Below are 16,893 nucleotides of genomic sequence, written 5' to 3'. Positions count from 1 at the left end.
GGAACCTGTGGCCCTCCAGAAATTACTGAACTATCATCCCCCTACAATTGGCTGTCCTGGCTGGGGCTGATGGGAGTTGGAGTCAGACAACATCTTCAGGCCCACAAGTTTCCATCTGCTGATATAAGAAAGGGTGCTCCCCTCTCATGAATGAATGCCTCTTCTAAATAGGAGCGTTCTTCCACCTCTTGCCTGCAGTAGGGAATGCACTGTGTGGAGAAGTCTTTGTATCTGTCCACCAACATTCAGCTTCATTGGATATCCATGAGTTCTAGTGTTATGGAAAGAAAACTTTTATCTACTTTATGTATTGCATAACTACATGGACTTCTATCATGTCATCTCTTCCTGGCCTTTTCTGTCAACAGTTGCTGCACTTTTTCCTCATGGGGAGTTGCAAACTGCAAGCAGGATGTGAGCACAAGAGCAATCTCCTTTCCTGGCAGGGCCAGCCCAAGACACTTTGGCACCTGAGGCAAACCACAAAATGGCTGCCCCTCCCCACCAAGGAGGAAGAGGTGAGTGAAGAAGTACAAGGGAGGAATAAAGGGCTATATCAGGAACAAGGGCAGGCATCAAATCAACCTTACCCAGTGGTTAAAGTGGGAATCAAAGGCCATTATGGGGGGGAAGGGGCCCACAATGAGTCACACCTGGTAGGTGCAGAGCCCCCCAGAGGGCAGCCTCTGCCATTTCCTCCCTAGGTGTGGGAAGAGACCAAGTATTCACCAAGAAGCCGCTGCAGAAGCAGAATTGGGGGGTTGCCAAGGAGGTGGCAAATTTGGTTTCCAGGGAGTGTGCCACAGCTGTTTTTGCCACTGCGGCGGCAGCAGGCAAAGCATTCCTTGAAGACTGGATCTGCTGCGTCTGTGAATCCTGCTGCCTGAGGCAGTCACCTCATCTTTTCTTGTGTGCAGGCAGGCCTTGCATCCTAGCACAGGCATGCCTAGTTGCAGATATACAGGGACATGGGTGCATCTGCAAGCAGGCCGACCACTTCCAGGGAAATGAACACCCCCCTTTCCACCCCTAAGCTGGTCAGGGCTGGAGCTAGGTTTTCCCTTTCCCACCCCTGCAGCCCGGGTGGCGCCTGACTTAGTAGACTGCAGTATGTTGTAAACATAACTTTTATATCCATTGGGAAACAGACAAAAAAATGTGTGACTTTCTTTATTGTGATACTCTTCTTTATTGCAGCGGTCCGGAACTGAACCTGCAATATCTCTGAGGTGTGCCTGTGTTCAGAAGCATTACTGCCTCCGACCATGGAGGCAGACCATAGTTACAGTGGCTCATAGCCATTGACAGCCTTCTCCACAAATATGTCCATCTAGGAAGCCCCAGACACGGCAGCCTTTCATCGTAGGAGAGTTTTTTCTGAGCAGCTCCTGGAAAGCTTCCCTTGAGAGAAGGCAGCTCTTCAATCCCCAGATGAAGAGGGAGGGAGGGAAATTCAAGCTCTTTTATTTCTTTATTTATTTATTTATTTATTTATTTATTTATTTATTTATTTATTTGGCAAGCACAGGAGAAAGTGAAAATGTGAAGGGTAAAAGAAAGCTTGGCACCATAACTTTCTCTCTCCCACTCCCGACATCCTTCTCCGTTGCTCCCCTCCCCTGCCTCCAGCCCACACAGCACTTCATTTGCGGCTTCTGTGGTGGCAGAGAGCAAACCCGGCTCCACCGGGGGAGGGAGAGACGCCTGTCTCGGAGCTGTCAGGCTGGGTTATCACCTTGACGCTTTAATCGAAGAATCAGACTTTTATTTGGAGGATTTGATTCTGCAAAGCGGGCCCTGACTCTGACTTTCAATGAGCACACGTGGGAGGGGAAAGCTTGATGTGGTTTCACACTTCCCCACACTGGGCCAGCTAACCGGTTAGACAGGGGAGTTGCAGTTGCCTCAGGCGGCAGATGCATTCCCCCAGGGTCTCCCCTAAGCCAACCTGCTCTGCCCCTCATAAGAAGGATGGAGGGTAAGACTATCAATGGCTACATTCAGGACAGATAAAAGAAAGGACTTCTTCACATGATGCATAGTTAACAGTGGAACTCACTCCCAAAGGAGGCAGTGATGACCACCAACCTAGATGGTTTAAAAAGAGGACTAGACAAATTCATGGAGGATAGTGGCTATCAGTGGCTACCAGCCATGATGGCTGTGATCTGCCTCCACAATTGGAGGCAGCAATGCTTCTGAATACCAGCTGCTGGAAAGCACAGAATGGGAGAGTGTGCTTGAATCCTGCTTGTAGGCATCTAGTTAGCCACTGTGAGAAGAAGAAAATGACTTGGTGGGCCATTGGCCTGATCCAGGAGGCTCTTATGTTCCTAAGAGCCCTAATGGATCAGGCCAACAGCCCGTCTAACCCAGCACCCTATTCTCACAGTGGTCACCATATGCCTCTGGAAAGCCAGCAAGCAATTGAGTGCAATAGCATTATCGCTATTGTCTAACTTTACCAATTTATCCAATTATATTACAGTGGTACCTTGGGTTAAGAACTTAATTCGTTCTGGAGGTCCGTTCTTAACCTGAAACTGTTCTTAACCCGAGGTACCACTTTAGCTAATGGGGCCTCCCACTGCCGCCATGTGATTTCTGTTCTCATCCTGAGGTAAAGTTCTTAACCAGAGGTACTACTTCCGGGTTAGCGGAGTCTATAACCTGAAGTGTCTATAACCTGAAGCGTCTGTAACCCGAGGTACCACTGTATTGTGCATGGAATTATATACCATGAATGGAAAGCAGATGCTGTACCATTGAGCCACAGGCCTTCCCCCAGATATAACTGCATGACTCATGCAGCCTGCCCTGAGCCCCCTAAGCTAGTGTACTGCCCTCATGAGAGCACTGTCCCATCATCAGTGCTGAAGTAAAATTCAGCCAGCAATTTAGTCTACTTTTGTATGCAGAATGGCAGAAGCGGGACATCTCAAGTTCCACTCAGAGTAGACCTATGGAAATGAATGGATCTAACATAGTCACATTCATTATTTTTAATAGGACTAGCATTAGATAAACCCCCTTGTCCTTGGCCTCAAGCAACAGACTTCATCTAGCACCAGGCCTGCATCTGATAGCCACATAGTTTATTATTATATCAAAATAGATCTATTAAAATACAGGTGATAAAAGCAGCAAAGCACCATTAAAACCCATTTCCTTGAAAAAGAAGTTCCCAAGAAACTTGTTGGAATAAAATAGTCTTTACCTGCCAGCAGAAGGACAACAATGGGGAAGCCAGTCTGGCCTCTCTAGGCAATGGAGTAGTATTGGGGGGGGGCAACAGGGGTGGTTGCTCAGGGTGCAAAATTGTTAGGTGAACAAAATTTCAGCACCTGGTGCTGCCTCAATACAGCTGGGCATGTCCATTATTGGGCTCTGTTGAAAATGACTTCTCCATGTGAACCAGGAAATGACTTCTCCAGACAACAAAACAACTCTTCTTTTCTTATCTCTGCAGCTGCAATCTCCTGGGTGATGCAAACACCCATTAGGCAGTTGAACGTGCATGCATACTCCCTTCCACCCACCCCTTTGCATGGCCCTGGGTGCTGGCAACCCACGCTACACCACTGTCAGTAGGAAGGGAGTCCCACAGTCTGGGAGCTACCACAAATAAGGCCCTCTCCTGCGTTCCCAACCAAGCCTGCCTGTGAGGGTGGTGGGACTGAGTGAAGGGCCTCCCCTGAAGATCTCAGAGCCAGTGCAGGTTGGGGGGGCGGGGCGGGGGTTATACAGTTATTCAGATAGGCATGGTGGGTTTAACTCGTTATTGATAAAGGTGTACAGTATTGATCAATAATTCCCCCTGCTTTGAAAAACGGCAAGTTAAAACTAGCTTATTCTTCTTCCTTAACTCTTGTGTTCTGGGATTGATGTGGTTTCTCTTTACTTTCCTTCTCTCTACAGACACACACACACACACCTTCCTGCAGCCCGATTTTCAATGATGCATTGGCTGGTTATCTGCCGCTACACTTAAGAGACAGTCGGAGAATCCAGGAGAGTCAAAACTGTTCACCCCTGATCTAAAGAACACACAAGTGGGGAAAATCTTGTCTGAATATTATTATTTTTTATTCCTTCCCCTTTTGCCACTTGTGCTCTGACCCAGCCAGGAAGAAGTTCCTCTATGGGGAACTGAGGCATTTCACAGCTTGCATCAGTGCACCCTTGTTCTCCAGCTCAGACTTTTCCTCATTTTATCCTTTCCCCCTCCCCTCCCACTCCGCGCCATCGCACTGCTCCAACTGCTGACTGTGGTGAAATCCCTGCGGTTAATTGGATCAGGGTCAGTGTTTTCCAGAGGAATATTAAGTCGGGTCCACAGCTTCAGCCTGGAGCCTTGCAGAAACTTTGCAGTATGTGGCCCTGGAAGCTATCACACCACCAGATACAGGTCCAAACCAAGCTTTTATTCCATGCAAGATTTAGAAAAAGGTGCATGGCAGAGTTGCAAACCCTAATCAGCATCATCACTGATATCTGCAACAGGGTAAAAATAATAAAACACCAGACAACTCCCACCTGATGGCCTGATAATAATCAACTTTGGGAAAACAGAGATATGTTTTAACGCTGGTGGCACCAATGTTGCATAATGTTCTTCCTGCTGGAATGTGAGCGGCCCCATTCCTTCCACCAGCTGTTGAGGACACACCTGTTTAGACAAGCGTTCCACTGGATCTCCTGGCCTGAACCTCCTGTTTTAACTGCTGTTTAGCTTGTTAATGGACATAAAGAGTATAAAAAGAGCCTCATGGCTGGATCTAGCCCAACATCCTGTTCTCACAGTGGCCGGCCGGATGTCTGCTTCAGTGGGCTTGTTTTATGACACATTTCAATAGGTTGGTGTTTCTTTTAACGTAAGTTCATCTTTGGAAGAACTGTACGGTTCCCGTTGTCTTAGGAAAGCAAATAACATCCTGCAGGATTCATCTCACCCGGGACACGGTCTGTTTGCACTACTGCCTTCTGGCAGGAGATATAGAAACATCAAGTCAAAGACAAATAGACTGAAAAACAGTTTCTATCCAAGAGCTGTGGCCTTTTTGAATGCTGTAACTCGATAGTGTGACCTGGGAGTTTGATGGGTGTGGTGTGGGTGTGGCTGAAATGTGGTTTGTTTGGTTGTTGTTGTTGTTTTGCTTTTGATGTTTTAAGGGATGGCATCCAATTTCGTTGCACTTTGTACAATGTTGCACTTGTGTAATGACAATAAAGAATCTATTCTATTCTATTCTATTAAATTGTCCTATTGTGCATTTTAATTAATTAATTGCTACAATGCACTCTGTGTGGAGATTACCATGCATTTGATCTGGAAGCTGCAGAATGATCTGGTCAGTGCAGAATGCTGCACCACAATTGTTGACAGGAGCGAGGCCTTGTCAGCATGCACCACCCATGCTCAGAGATCTGCACTGATTGCCGATTTACTACTGGGCCAAGTTCAAGGTGTTAGTATTAGTATATAAAGTCCTTAACAGCTTGGGTCCAGCTTACCTGTGAGATCATTTTACCCCCACATGTGCCTGCTTCCGTCAGCTGAATTGGCACTACCACCACACATGCCACATAATACCCATTCTGCATTTGTAAGAAATGGGGTTTTTTTAGTGGGGCAGTACCTACCCTTTAGAATTCCCTGCCTATTGACATCAGGTAGACACCTCCACTGTACTCTTTTCAGCACCTGCTAAGAACATTTTTGTTTAGGCAAGCCTACCGAGATACGTTTCTGACATTTCCACGCGCTGCTCTGGTTCGCCAGAAGCGGCTTAGTCATGCTGGCCACATGACCCGGAAGCTGTACGCCAGCTCCCTCAGCCAATAAAGCGAGATGAACGGCGCAACCCCAGAGTCAGCCACGACTGGACCTAATGGTCAGGGTCCCTTTACCTTTACCTTACCAAGATATGTAGAAAGTTGATGTGTGATTTAATCTTTTCTGATTTTTTAACTATTTTAAATCTGTTTTTGCTGGTGTTTTTATTGCTTTATTGTGCCTGCCTGTTATCAATAGGCAGGGAGTTCTATGGTGTAGGTGCTGCCACACTAAAAGATTGATTACTTACAAACTTGGAAACAAGGATTATGTGGCACCTGTAACAGAGTTAGTTCTGAAGATTGAAGCAATTACATAGGCATGTGTGGGGTAAGGCAATCTTGCACAGTAAACTGGCCCCCAGGTGTTATGGGCTAGTATGTCATTGCTTACTATAATTCCCAGGGAAATTACTTTGTGAAAAGGGGTGTGGGTGGGGAATAGGTATCTCCATAAGAATACGGTAGCAATGAAGTGATCAAATTTAGAGGGAGCTGGTTGGTGCAATAATGTGATGGAAATAATTGAAGTTGGTTATAGCAATATTGGGAAGGAGTTAGGGAGAAGCTTGGCAGTGCAATAACAGGATGGAACTTGCAGGGAGATGTGTGTGAGACAGAGAGAGAGAATATAAAGTGCAGTCATTCTTTTTTTTTCTTTTTTTTTTGTCCTAACCCCCGCACCCCCAATCAACTGGATTTTCCCTCCGCTTTGCTCAAACTGAGCTGCCAATCCAACAGGTGTATGTTGAATTACTTAATGGGGAGGGGCAGAGGGTAATTGAATGGTGACAGGAGAGATAATTTAACTAATGACTTGTAATGGGATACAGAGCCTTTCACCTTTAGTTTATCGGTTTGACTCTTTCCTAGGCTGATGGGAGCCATCTGTTTACATCGAAGGCCTGCTCAAGTAGATGCCTGTGTTCATTGATCTGTCAACAGCCATGGGTGGGGGTCCTATCAGAAGTGGCTCTACTACAGGATGGTGGGGGACAAGCTCAGATGGCTGCATTCACTGGTGGTGGTTGGGGGCATCAAGGGCAGTAGAGTGGCAGGTGGACAGGTTAGGCTCCCATTGAAATGAACAGGAGCTCTCAGTGAGAGCCATAGAATATAACTCCTAGGTGTATTGTTCCTAATTTTAGAAGTTGAGGGTGACAGGAATCCATCTGGGAGGGGAACAGGGGGTCTCCAAGCAACTCTCAACACCCTTAACAAACTACAGTTCCCAGGATTCTCTGGAGGGGGTGCTATGTGCTTTAAATGTATGGTCCAAACGTAACCTCAGCCTGTGTCCTGCCAAATCTGGTGATGGTATCTCAGGTGATGGTCAAGACTTTTCTCTAACTTAAGATATGCAGATGTTATTCTAATCCATGTCCTACTCTGGGGTGATTTGTAAAAGGGTGGCCTCCACCCACATACAGACCTTACACAGAGACAGGCAAATCAGAGGAAGGAAACCTCAAGTCAAGGCAGGAAGCAGATCCTTGGGCCATATGCCAAGCATCACAACAATTCCCTTCCTACCCTCATGGCATTGCAGGGGGTTGGACTAGATGGCCCTTAAGGCCCCTTCCACAATGATAAAATTCTACAATTTTAAAACTCCACAATTATAAAGATTCTATTATTCATCCTAGGGGTCAGCCAGTCCCAATTCCACCCTTAAGCTATCAGATCGGAGGATGTCAGGATGAGTCTTGTTAGCAGTTGAGGTTGCCTCGGATTACATTAGCAAGCCCATTAAGGGGTCTGGAGGGACCCCAGCTGGACAATTTAAGGGAGGTTTCTCCATAGCAGGGTGACAGTGTTGACTGTACGTATCATGTAGGAAGTGTCAGGTTGAGCAGCCAGCTGGCTCAGTACTTAGAAAAGTTTGCTTGAGGTAGAGTCAGCCTCATCCGGTTCATCCCAGTATGGTCTGGGGGATTGTGCAGGCTCTAAAGCTCTGCCTGAACCTGCTGGTACCAGCAGTTCAGATCTGCCTTTGGGAGATATTCAGTTCAGGGGTGACAAAAGGAAGGGATTAGCCCAGGAAGCTGTTTTATCCTGAGTCAGACTGCTGGTCCAGCTAGCTCAGGATTGTCTGAGGTTGAGGATAGAGGAAATGGTGATTCTTCCTGAAGTTGTTAGACTCCAGCTTCTATCAGCCCCAGCCACCATTGCCAGTAGTCAACAATTATGGGAGTTGTGGCACAACAGCATCAATAATCTACCCAGCCCTGCACCACACTGACAGGCAGCTGCTCCCCAGGTTTTCCAGCATGGATCCATCCCAGCACTAAATGGAGATGGGCCTAGGATAGGCTTTGAGAGGGCACTCCCTCCTGCCACCGGGAGGCAGCCATTCCTTCAGGCTGCCCTTATGGGAGAAAAGGGGAGCTAGCCTCGTTCCACCAGCTATGCCAAACGACCAGCTCTTTCAGGCACCACCTCCTACAGAACTGTTTAATTTTAGTTTGTTTGTTTGCTAATTTTCTTCATCTGAGGATCACAGGGCATTTTACAATCTAAAAACACAAAGATACATAACATAGTAACGAACAGGCACACACACACATACCACACACTTTCGAAAAGGTCATAGATTGTTTAATTCGCCAAAGGCCTGGAAGAAGAGGAATGTTTTTGCATGGCACCTAAAGATATGTTGTGAAGGTACTGGGCAGGCCTCCATGGGAATAGCATTCCACAGACAGGGAGCCACTGCAGAAAAGGCCCATTCCCATGTTGCCACCCTCTGGACTTCTTGCAGAGGAGGCACACAAAGAAGGGCCTCAGAAGATGATTGCAGTCCAGCTCGGTTCATATGGGAAAAGGTGGACTTGAGGTATTGTAGTCCTGAGCCATTTAAGGCTTTATAGGTCAAAAGCAGCACTTTGAATTGGGCCCAGAAATTAATTTTCAGTCAGGCCAGGAATGGAATTATATGTTCAAATCATCTTGCTCTGGTTAACAACCTGACTAGCAAATTCTGCACCAGCTGAAGTTCTTGAACCATCTTCAGTGGCAGCACAATGCACAACGTGTTGCAGTAATCTAACCTAGAGGTTACCAGAGCATAGGAAACAGAAATTATGCTATCCCTGCCCAGATAGGGGCACAGCTTAACCACCAGCCAAAGCTGATGGAAGCCACTCCATGCCACTGAGGTCAACTGAGTCTCAAGTGACAACAATGAATCCAGAAGGACCCTCAAGCTGCTTACCTGCTCCTTCAGAGGGAGTGTAACCCCATCAAAAGCAGGCAACCTCCCACTTGTTTGGAGGTTCTAGCAGGGGAGCGCAGCTTTCGTATACCATTGACCGAAGAACGGTACACTCCTTCTATCTGGGATGGTCGTCCTCTTCCACTGAGCGTGCAGCTTTGGGAGGGATGCACATGCAGGAAGGGGACACCCGCCTAGCCAGCCAGATCAGCCAAATCAACCCTGGCGATCAATGGGGTGACAGATGTCGCAACCAGATCGCCCTCACTCCCAAAGAAACACCCTCTGAAAATGACCATCCAGGTATGTCATCTATAACTTGGACAACTGCTCCAATACCAGCTGGTCAGTAGAATAACTATTATTATTATTATTATTATTATTATTATTATTATTATTAGGAGACATACATAGTTCTTCTCCTCCCTGTTTAGGTTAGCCTGGAAGACCCCTGGGTTACCTTGGGCTGGGGTGTGGCTTTGAACCCTGGTCATCCAAGTCTGAGTCCCACACTTAACCACTAAACCTAGAGCTTGCTTTCTCTCTCCTCCCTCCATGTCCCTTTTTCACTTGTGTGTCATGTCTTTTAGATTGTAAGCCAGCAGACAGAGAACTCTCTTGATTTAGTTGATTGTGCATAAGCTACTCCAGGAGCCTTTTTGGCTGAAGCACAGAGTGCAAATAAAATAAACAACAACAACTCATGGTAGTTGAGGGGCACTAGGACCTGGAACATTCATAGACTGAGTCCTTCAACAGCAGTAAAAGCAGAGATTCAGGAATCAGACCTGCTCCCTTGTCATTCCCAAAAAGGGCCCTCCAACCTGGATCCTGTACTGAATCAGCACTATGAACAGCTCCCGTGTCTGACTCTCTCATTAGGCAACACATGGAGGTGTTGTCTCAGCAAAGAACTGGAGCCACCTTGCCTTATAAAGGTAGGCAAGAAGTGCTTTGTTGCAAGATACTTGGGGGGGCAGTCATGTGATTTAAATATATAGTGCGTATGCTGCCCATGTTTCCATCAGATGGTCTTTACCTGCATGCCTGCTCAGCCACCTCTCTCTTCCACCTTCCCTAGGTCTGCTTATCAGCTCACCACCAGCCTCCTGCCTGCCTGGCCACAGAGTAAGCCATTCTCTGCTTACAGTAAGAGGAAAAGCTTCCCTACAATCCTCTTGGAGAGAAGCAGGATTGCTTAGCTTGCTTGTCTAGTGGATTATTTTGTTGTTCGTTGGTTTGCAAACCACTTGGCAGAAAACAACATGCCAAATATTTCTTTCTTTTTAACACACACACGTATCAAGCTGGGTTTACATAAAATGATACAGTTTAGGTGAACAGAGCAAGCCATCATGCCTGGTGCCCATTGGGACTGGTAGGGCTGAAAGCCAGGAGCCCAACTGTAGGTGGTAGCAGAGCCAACCTCAGGCAGAGCCGACTATTTCTAGTTTTGTCCCCATCCTCCTCCTCTTCCCTGGTGAGTTCTACAAGGGACAACGCTGAGACTATGGAGGGACCTGGCAGGCAGGGCCACCCCCTGGACTGGGCGCACATTGAAGCAGTGCCCCATTCATTCTAATGGACCATATTCCACCAACTAAGGAAACTTACAATCCACCACACCCATGGGAAAAAATTATTTGTAATCACTAAAACAGCCCCCCTCCTTTCCCCTTTCCCACTACTTTCCCCTTTGGCTAAAACCCACCTGCCAAGCCTTAGAAAACCCACTTTAAAACCTTGATCTCACATGCTTTCCCTTTAAGAGCTGGGAAGGCGGCCCAGCCGAGCAGAAAATGGCAAGCAGTGTGTAAATAACGCCTTGAGATTCTCTCTCTTTTTCTTTTTCATATGGGTTTATTTTGTAAACCTGAACTTTACAAATGTCAGGGAATAAGCAAATGCGAGGCCAGGGAATAACTAAATCTCTATTAGAATTCCTTGCGATAACATCCCTTCATATTCTGTCTCGGTCTCGGCATGTTACAGATAATCCTAGCTTAGGCAGAGGAGATCTCAGGTACCATTGAACGGGAGAGGTATTTAATTAGCTCTGTCATAAACAAACCTGCCACAATCCCACATGATGCAATGAGGGGAGGGTTGAGGAAACGGTAAAACTGGTGCAACTCAGGGACTGATTGACGTGGAGCCAAGAGACTAGTCCCTTGCATGATTATTTGTTGTTGGTTTATCTGCAGTTTTCATGTGGCTCCACCTATTCACACCACCTATTCCAGAATGACTGGTTGGTTGCATTTATATCTCACTTTTCTTCCAAGGAGTTCAAGGTGACATACACAGTTCTCCTCCTGCCCATTTTATCCTCACAACAACCCTGTGAAGCAGGTCAGGTTGAGAGTCTGTGAGTGGCCCAAGGTCACCCAGTGAGCTTCATAGCTGAGTGGGGATTTGAACCTGTATTCTGTCAGCCTCTTGTATACCAGGAAATCGTACACCAGAAACCATGGCTAGGACTCCTCCAAGGAAGTGGCACTGAGTTTGGGATGGGCACCTGAGAAATTGCTCACAAACACGGAAGATTCAGGAAGAGGACTAGAAGAGGACTAGACAAATGGGGACAAAGCTAGAATGAGTTGCCTCTGCCTCTCGCTGGCTCTGGCACCACCTGCTGTTGGACTCTCTGCCTCTGATCCTACCATTCCCATTTGGCACCAGCCACCATAGCCACTGAGTTAAATGAGGCTTCCTCCCAATGCAAAGTAGTGAAATCTTGTTCATTCTGCCTGCTGCTCCTTTTTATACATGCATGCATGAATCAAATATTTGTTCTATATTTATCGCATTTATATGCCACCTTTTTCTCCTCATTTAACCTTCACAACAACCCTGTGAGGTAGGTCAGCCTGAGAGGCAGAGCCTGGCCCAAAGCTCTCTGGCGCCACCTACTGCTGGGCATCCCGCCTTCAGCCCCAGCAGTTCCCATGGCTATTTTCCACCACCACTGGGAGATACTGAATTAGATCAGGGCAGGCAAAGGGTAGGACTAGGTGCTCAGCATCCCTGAGATACAGCAAGCATAGTTGCTGACCAGGGTTGTAAGCACTTTGGACACCATGGGAAGGCCTCCCCGCTCCACAGGGTACAGTCCCTAAAAACCTTCTGCTCTTTGCGAATGTGCCCTTCCTTGTCACCCTCTTCAGAGCCTTGCACTTGAAAGGAAGAGGGGGGTAAATTAAAGGTAAGAAAAACTTTTCTAGCCTCTGCTGCAATGCTCTGAGCCGTGCAAAAGCTGGGCTGGTTTTGCAGCAGACAATAGCCTTGGGCCTCAGCTGTCCCCCTGAGGTTCCTGATGCTTTGAACAAGGCAAGGCCTGGCTCTCCGCAGAGCCAGAATAATTTGTGGTTCCTTCAGACTCTTGGCAGTCTCCTTGGAGTTCTGGGGTCAGTGCAGATCTGGGAAGTAAACAAGGTGGATGAGGGGCAAATACAGGGCAGCTTTTTTGCGGGGGGGGGGGGAGAGACCGACCTCTGGGCTTTTAACCAGATAGCACATTGTGTATTGAAACAATGGATTAAAACATTAGTACCACCACCACTACTACCACCACCACTACTACTACTACACACAAACACCTTTTTAAAAGGCACTGGAAAATGCCAAACAAAAACTTTTAAGTCACAAGGGTCACTATGCAGGCAGAGCATACATACCCTCTAACATTTCTCTGATGAAAATAGGGACGTCCCATTCCATAATGATAATTTTGCTATTTATACCCCTCACATCTTACTTAGTTGCCCCAGCCACTCTGGGCAGCTTCCAACATATATAAAAACATAATAAAACATTGAACTTAAAAAAACAACAAAACTCTTCCCTATATAGGATTGCCTTCAGATGGCTCAGGGGTCAGATAACTCCATACCCTCCAACATTTCTCCAATGAAAATAGGGACATCCTAGGGAAAAGTGGGACATTCCAGGATCAAATTAGGACAGCTTCTCTAAATCAGGGACATCCCTGGAGGGTCTAGCAGAGGTGGGCAGCCTCAGTTCCAGGGGCCAAATGTAGCCTTTCAGGCAACTCTGTTTGGCCCTTGGGAATCTTCCTGAGTGACATTCCTCTGCCCACTCCAGCCACACACCCTTTCCCCAGATCATAATGGAAATGCAACAGCAGAGATCATGCCATGTGGAAGTAAAGGGTTAATTCTACTAGGGTTACAAGCAAGAAGCCCAAAGGAAGACAAGTGGAGATTTTGCTGAGCAGCAAACAGCCTGCTGTTTGCTGAGGTAGCACCTGTCCTGATTGGCTGGGTAGTTCTGAGGGAGTTCTCCTGCCCTCTGTATGCTTGGATGAATGTCTCCCTTCTATGTACAAGGGCTGAACTGAGACAGAACCCCTCTGTTTTATCTCCCCTCAAGTTATACGCTGCTTTTGTTCAATTTCCTCAGTAAAGTGTTACCAGTATTTCTCTTCTAAGAGGCCATACCCCTTACTGGCTCTGCTTCATACCACCCTCAGGCATTTTTTGCCTGGGTGGGATGTGCCCTTCAACTCTGATCACACCTCTTGCTTTCCTGAATGGAAAGAAGAGGCGTGATGTAGAAGCTAGCTTTCTGTATAAAGTTTAAACTTACATGTTGCTCTGCCCGATTTAGCCTCTGGCCCTGCCCACCATTGGCATGTGGCCCCCAGAAGGCCACCCAGGAGGGAAGGTGGCCCTCGGGCTAAAAAAAGCTTCTAGGATCTCAATTGATGTCAGGTGAGGGAAAATTCCTGCTTGAGACTCTCAGTCAGTCGGAGTGGGATATATTGGATTGCATGCACCAGCGGTTTTGGCTGAATGTAAAGTTCCATCTGCATAGCTTATGAGGATGGGATACAGTTCAGCGGTGGTGAGGCTTTAATTAATTTAGTGGCACGTCTGTCCTGCCCAATAGCCAGTCTCCTCTGGGCGAGTTCATAAAACGGTGTTAAAATAAAATAAAACCCTGGAATGCAAGAATATACCCAATAAACCCTAACGTAAAAATATAAAGCAAATTAAAACAGCAGCAGAATAAAGCCAACATTCTTGCAGATCTGTTGTCAACCAGAGATGTAGGGACTGCCTCTGGGGTTGCAGCTGCACCACCCAGTTAAAGCACCTGTAAAGTACATGACTGCCCCCTACAAAGAATCCTAGGAACTGCAGTTTACCCCTCAAGGAGCTACAACGCCCAGCACCCTTAACTAACTACACTTCCCAAGATTCTTTTAACACACAATTCATTTAGCACACATTGAAAGCATCTGGCTTCCCCCAAATAATCTTGGGAAATGTAGTCAGTTAAGGGTGCTGGGAATTGCAGCTGGATGATGAGAGGCATAAATTACACTCCCCATGATTCTTGGGGGGGGGGGGGACACACAAGTTTTCAGTATGCATTAACTGTATAGTGTAGATGTGACCCAGGTCAGAAAATTTCTCCATCTAACTTACTATTTGGAGAGGCAGTGTGGTGCAGTGGTTATTGTGTTGGAGTAGGTCCAGGACATGGGAGAGACCAGGGTTTGAATCTCCACTTGGCCAGGAAGCCCACTGGGTGAGCTTGGGTCATAGTTACTGCCTCTCAGCCTACCCTACCTCACAGGGTTGTCGTAGGGATTAAATGAGAAGGAGGAGAACCATGTGTGGCGTTCGTACGGAGCCCCCGGTCGTCTCATGGACTATTGACCCGTACACCACTAATCCGCTGCCACCAACCAGGTCCTCCCCGGTAAAATCACTTCAGTCTCAGCCAGGTTCTCAATTAATAAAGAAGAGTGTATTTTATTTCAGACACAAACAAACTTTTCCGGCATTCCAAACGTTGTTACTCTTTACTTTCTTAGTCTTATTTTCCTCTATCTCTTCCACCTACCCTCACTCAAGAACCCACTGTTCTAACTGTCTCTCTATTACCAACTGCCTACCAACTGCTTCTCCAACCGCCTTTCCCAACCAGCCAACCCACTAAAACCAACCAACAACCCACCAACAGCTCCCAACAACAACTACTCAAACCTCAGGCTAAGCCCTTTTATACACAGGTAGGCTCCGCCTCCGGCTTTCCTATTGGTCTATATTTTTAACCCTATCTCTCCCCCCCCCCATTTTCTAAATGAACGGGCAAACGCCACACCATGTAAGCCACTTTGAGCTCCTTGGAGAAAAAGGTAGAATATAAATGTAAAGGTAGAATATAAATATAAACGTGTCCAGAGGAGGGCAACCAAAATGGTCAAAGGCCTGGAAACGATGCCTTATGAGGAACGGTTAAGGGAGCTGGGCATGTTTAGCCTGGAGAAGAGGAGGTTAAGGGGTGATATGATAGCCATGTTCAAATATATAAAAGGATGTCACATAGAGGAGGGAGAAAGGTTGTTTTCTGCTGCTCCAGAGAAGCGGACACGGAGCAATGGATCCAAACTACAAGAAAGAAGATTCCACCTAAACATTAGGAAGAACTTCCTGACAGTAAGAGCTGTTCGACAGTGGAATTTGCTGCCAAGGAGTGTGGTGGAGTCTCCTACTTTGGAGGTCTTTAAGCAGAGGCTTGACAACCATATGTCAGGAGTGCTCTGATGGTGTTTCCTGCTTGGCAGGGGGTTGGACTCGATGGCCCTTGTGGTCTCTTCCAACTCTATGATTCTATGATTCTATGATTCTATGATTCTAAGTGTTGTCTAGTCCAGAGGCGCAGCCTTTCCCAACCCAGGGGCCATATTTAGGAGTAACCTCCTGGGGCTCTTCAATTTGTTCAGCAGGAGACGTTCCAGCCAAAGTCAGAGGTTACTAAAAAAACATCTGTCTATTCGGCATCCAGACAAGAAAGAGGCATAATCCAAGTTCAAGGACACATTCCAGCCGGGGAAGAGCACTCAAGGAGGTTGTGACATTCAGTGAGCCTGAGTGTTGGAAGATTCAGGACAGATAAAAGGAGATACGATGGCCATTTCCAAATATCTCAAGGGCTGTCACATGAAAGTTGGAGCAAACTTTTTTCCCCTGCCATGGAAGGGAGGACCCAAACCAACGGCATCAAGTTGCTAGAAAGGAGATTTCAACTAAACATCAGGAAGAACTTTATGCTGGTAAGAGCTGTTCGACAGTGGAAAGGACTCTCTCAGAAGGTGGTGGACTCTTCTTCCTTGGAGGTCTTTAAGCAGAGATTGAATAGCCATCTGTCATTGATGCTTTCGTTGACATTCCTGCGTTGCAGGGGGTTGAACTAGATGACCCTCAGGGTCCCTTTCAGCTCTACAATTCTATGATTCCAAGTCCTTCTGCACGCAGCACAGAGTTAAACTTTGGAACTTGCTACCCTAGGAGGCAACCAGCCTGGATAGCAAATTGGCAGCCAGCGCAGATCTCTGAGCCCAGGTGTCATATGTTGATAAGGCCTCACTCCTGTCAGCAATTGTGCTGCAGCATTCTGCACTAACTGCAGCTTCCAGATAAAGTGCGAGGGAAGCCCCACATAGAGTGTGTTGCAGTAATCCAGTCTTGAACCATGCGTTAACTACTGTGGCCAGGCTTTCCCAGTCCAGAAATGCAAAGCAAATTTCCTTAAAGCAATGTATTCTGGTGTGTTATTTTCACAATGTATTTTAAAGAATACTATATCCCAGGGTATCCAATTTGCGCCTTGCCAAAACTGCATTGCAAAACTGGGGTTATTTTTCAGTTTGAGGATCATTTTGGAAAAGTGCGATGAGATAAGCTGGTCTTTAAATTATATTCTGGCCCTCTCCCTGATTTCCTACCTTCAGCATCCACATCTCCTAGGTCTTTGTATGTCCTCTCTGAATATCATTGGTGGTTTTTCAACTTGGCAACTCTGCTTTGCAG

At 46.8% G+C, this 16,893-nt stretch overlaps 1 protein-coding gene and 1 long non-coding RNA gene across 2 annotated transcripts in view; one reads left to right on the top strand and one right to left on the bottom strand.

Moving 5' to 3' along the window:
• LOC308578743 (uncharacterized protein) overlaps positions 1-3,980 on the top strand; it is a 131,396-nt gene extending 127,416 nt beyond the window's left edge. The window contains exons 3-4 of the mRNA XM_081179274.1: positions 369-518; positions 1,198-3,980. Of these exons, the coding sequence (XP_081035400.1) occupies positions 369-518; positions 1,198-1,305 (258 nt within the window). The 3' untranslated portion in view covers positions 1,306-3,980. The remainder of the gene's footprint in view (positions 1-368; positions 519-1,197) is intronic.
• Positions 1-16,893, bottom strand: part of LOC308578746 — an 84,172-nt gene that overhangs the window by 6,055 nt on the left and 61,224 nt on the right. The gene's annotated exons all lie outside the window — the stretch shown is intronic.

Source organism: Podarcis bocagei (genome assembly GCF_964188305.1).
Source record: "Podarcis bocagei genome assembly, chromosome: Z".
Lineage (NCBI taxonomy): Eukaryota > Metazoa > Chordata > Lepidosauria > Squamata > Lacertidae > Podarcis > Podarcis bocagei.
Note: the sequence above shows the minus strand (reverse complement) of the source record. Positions and strands in the feature narration are given on the sequence as shown.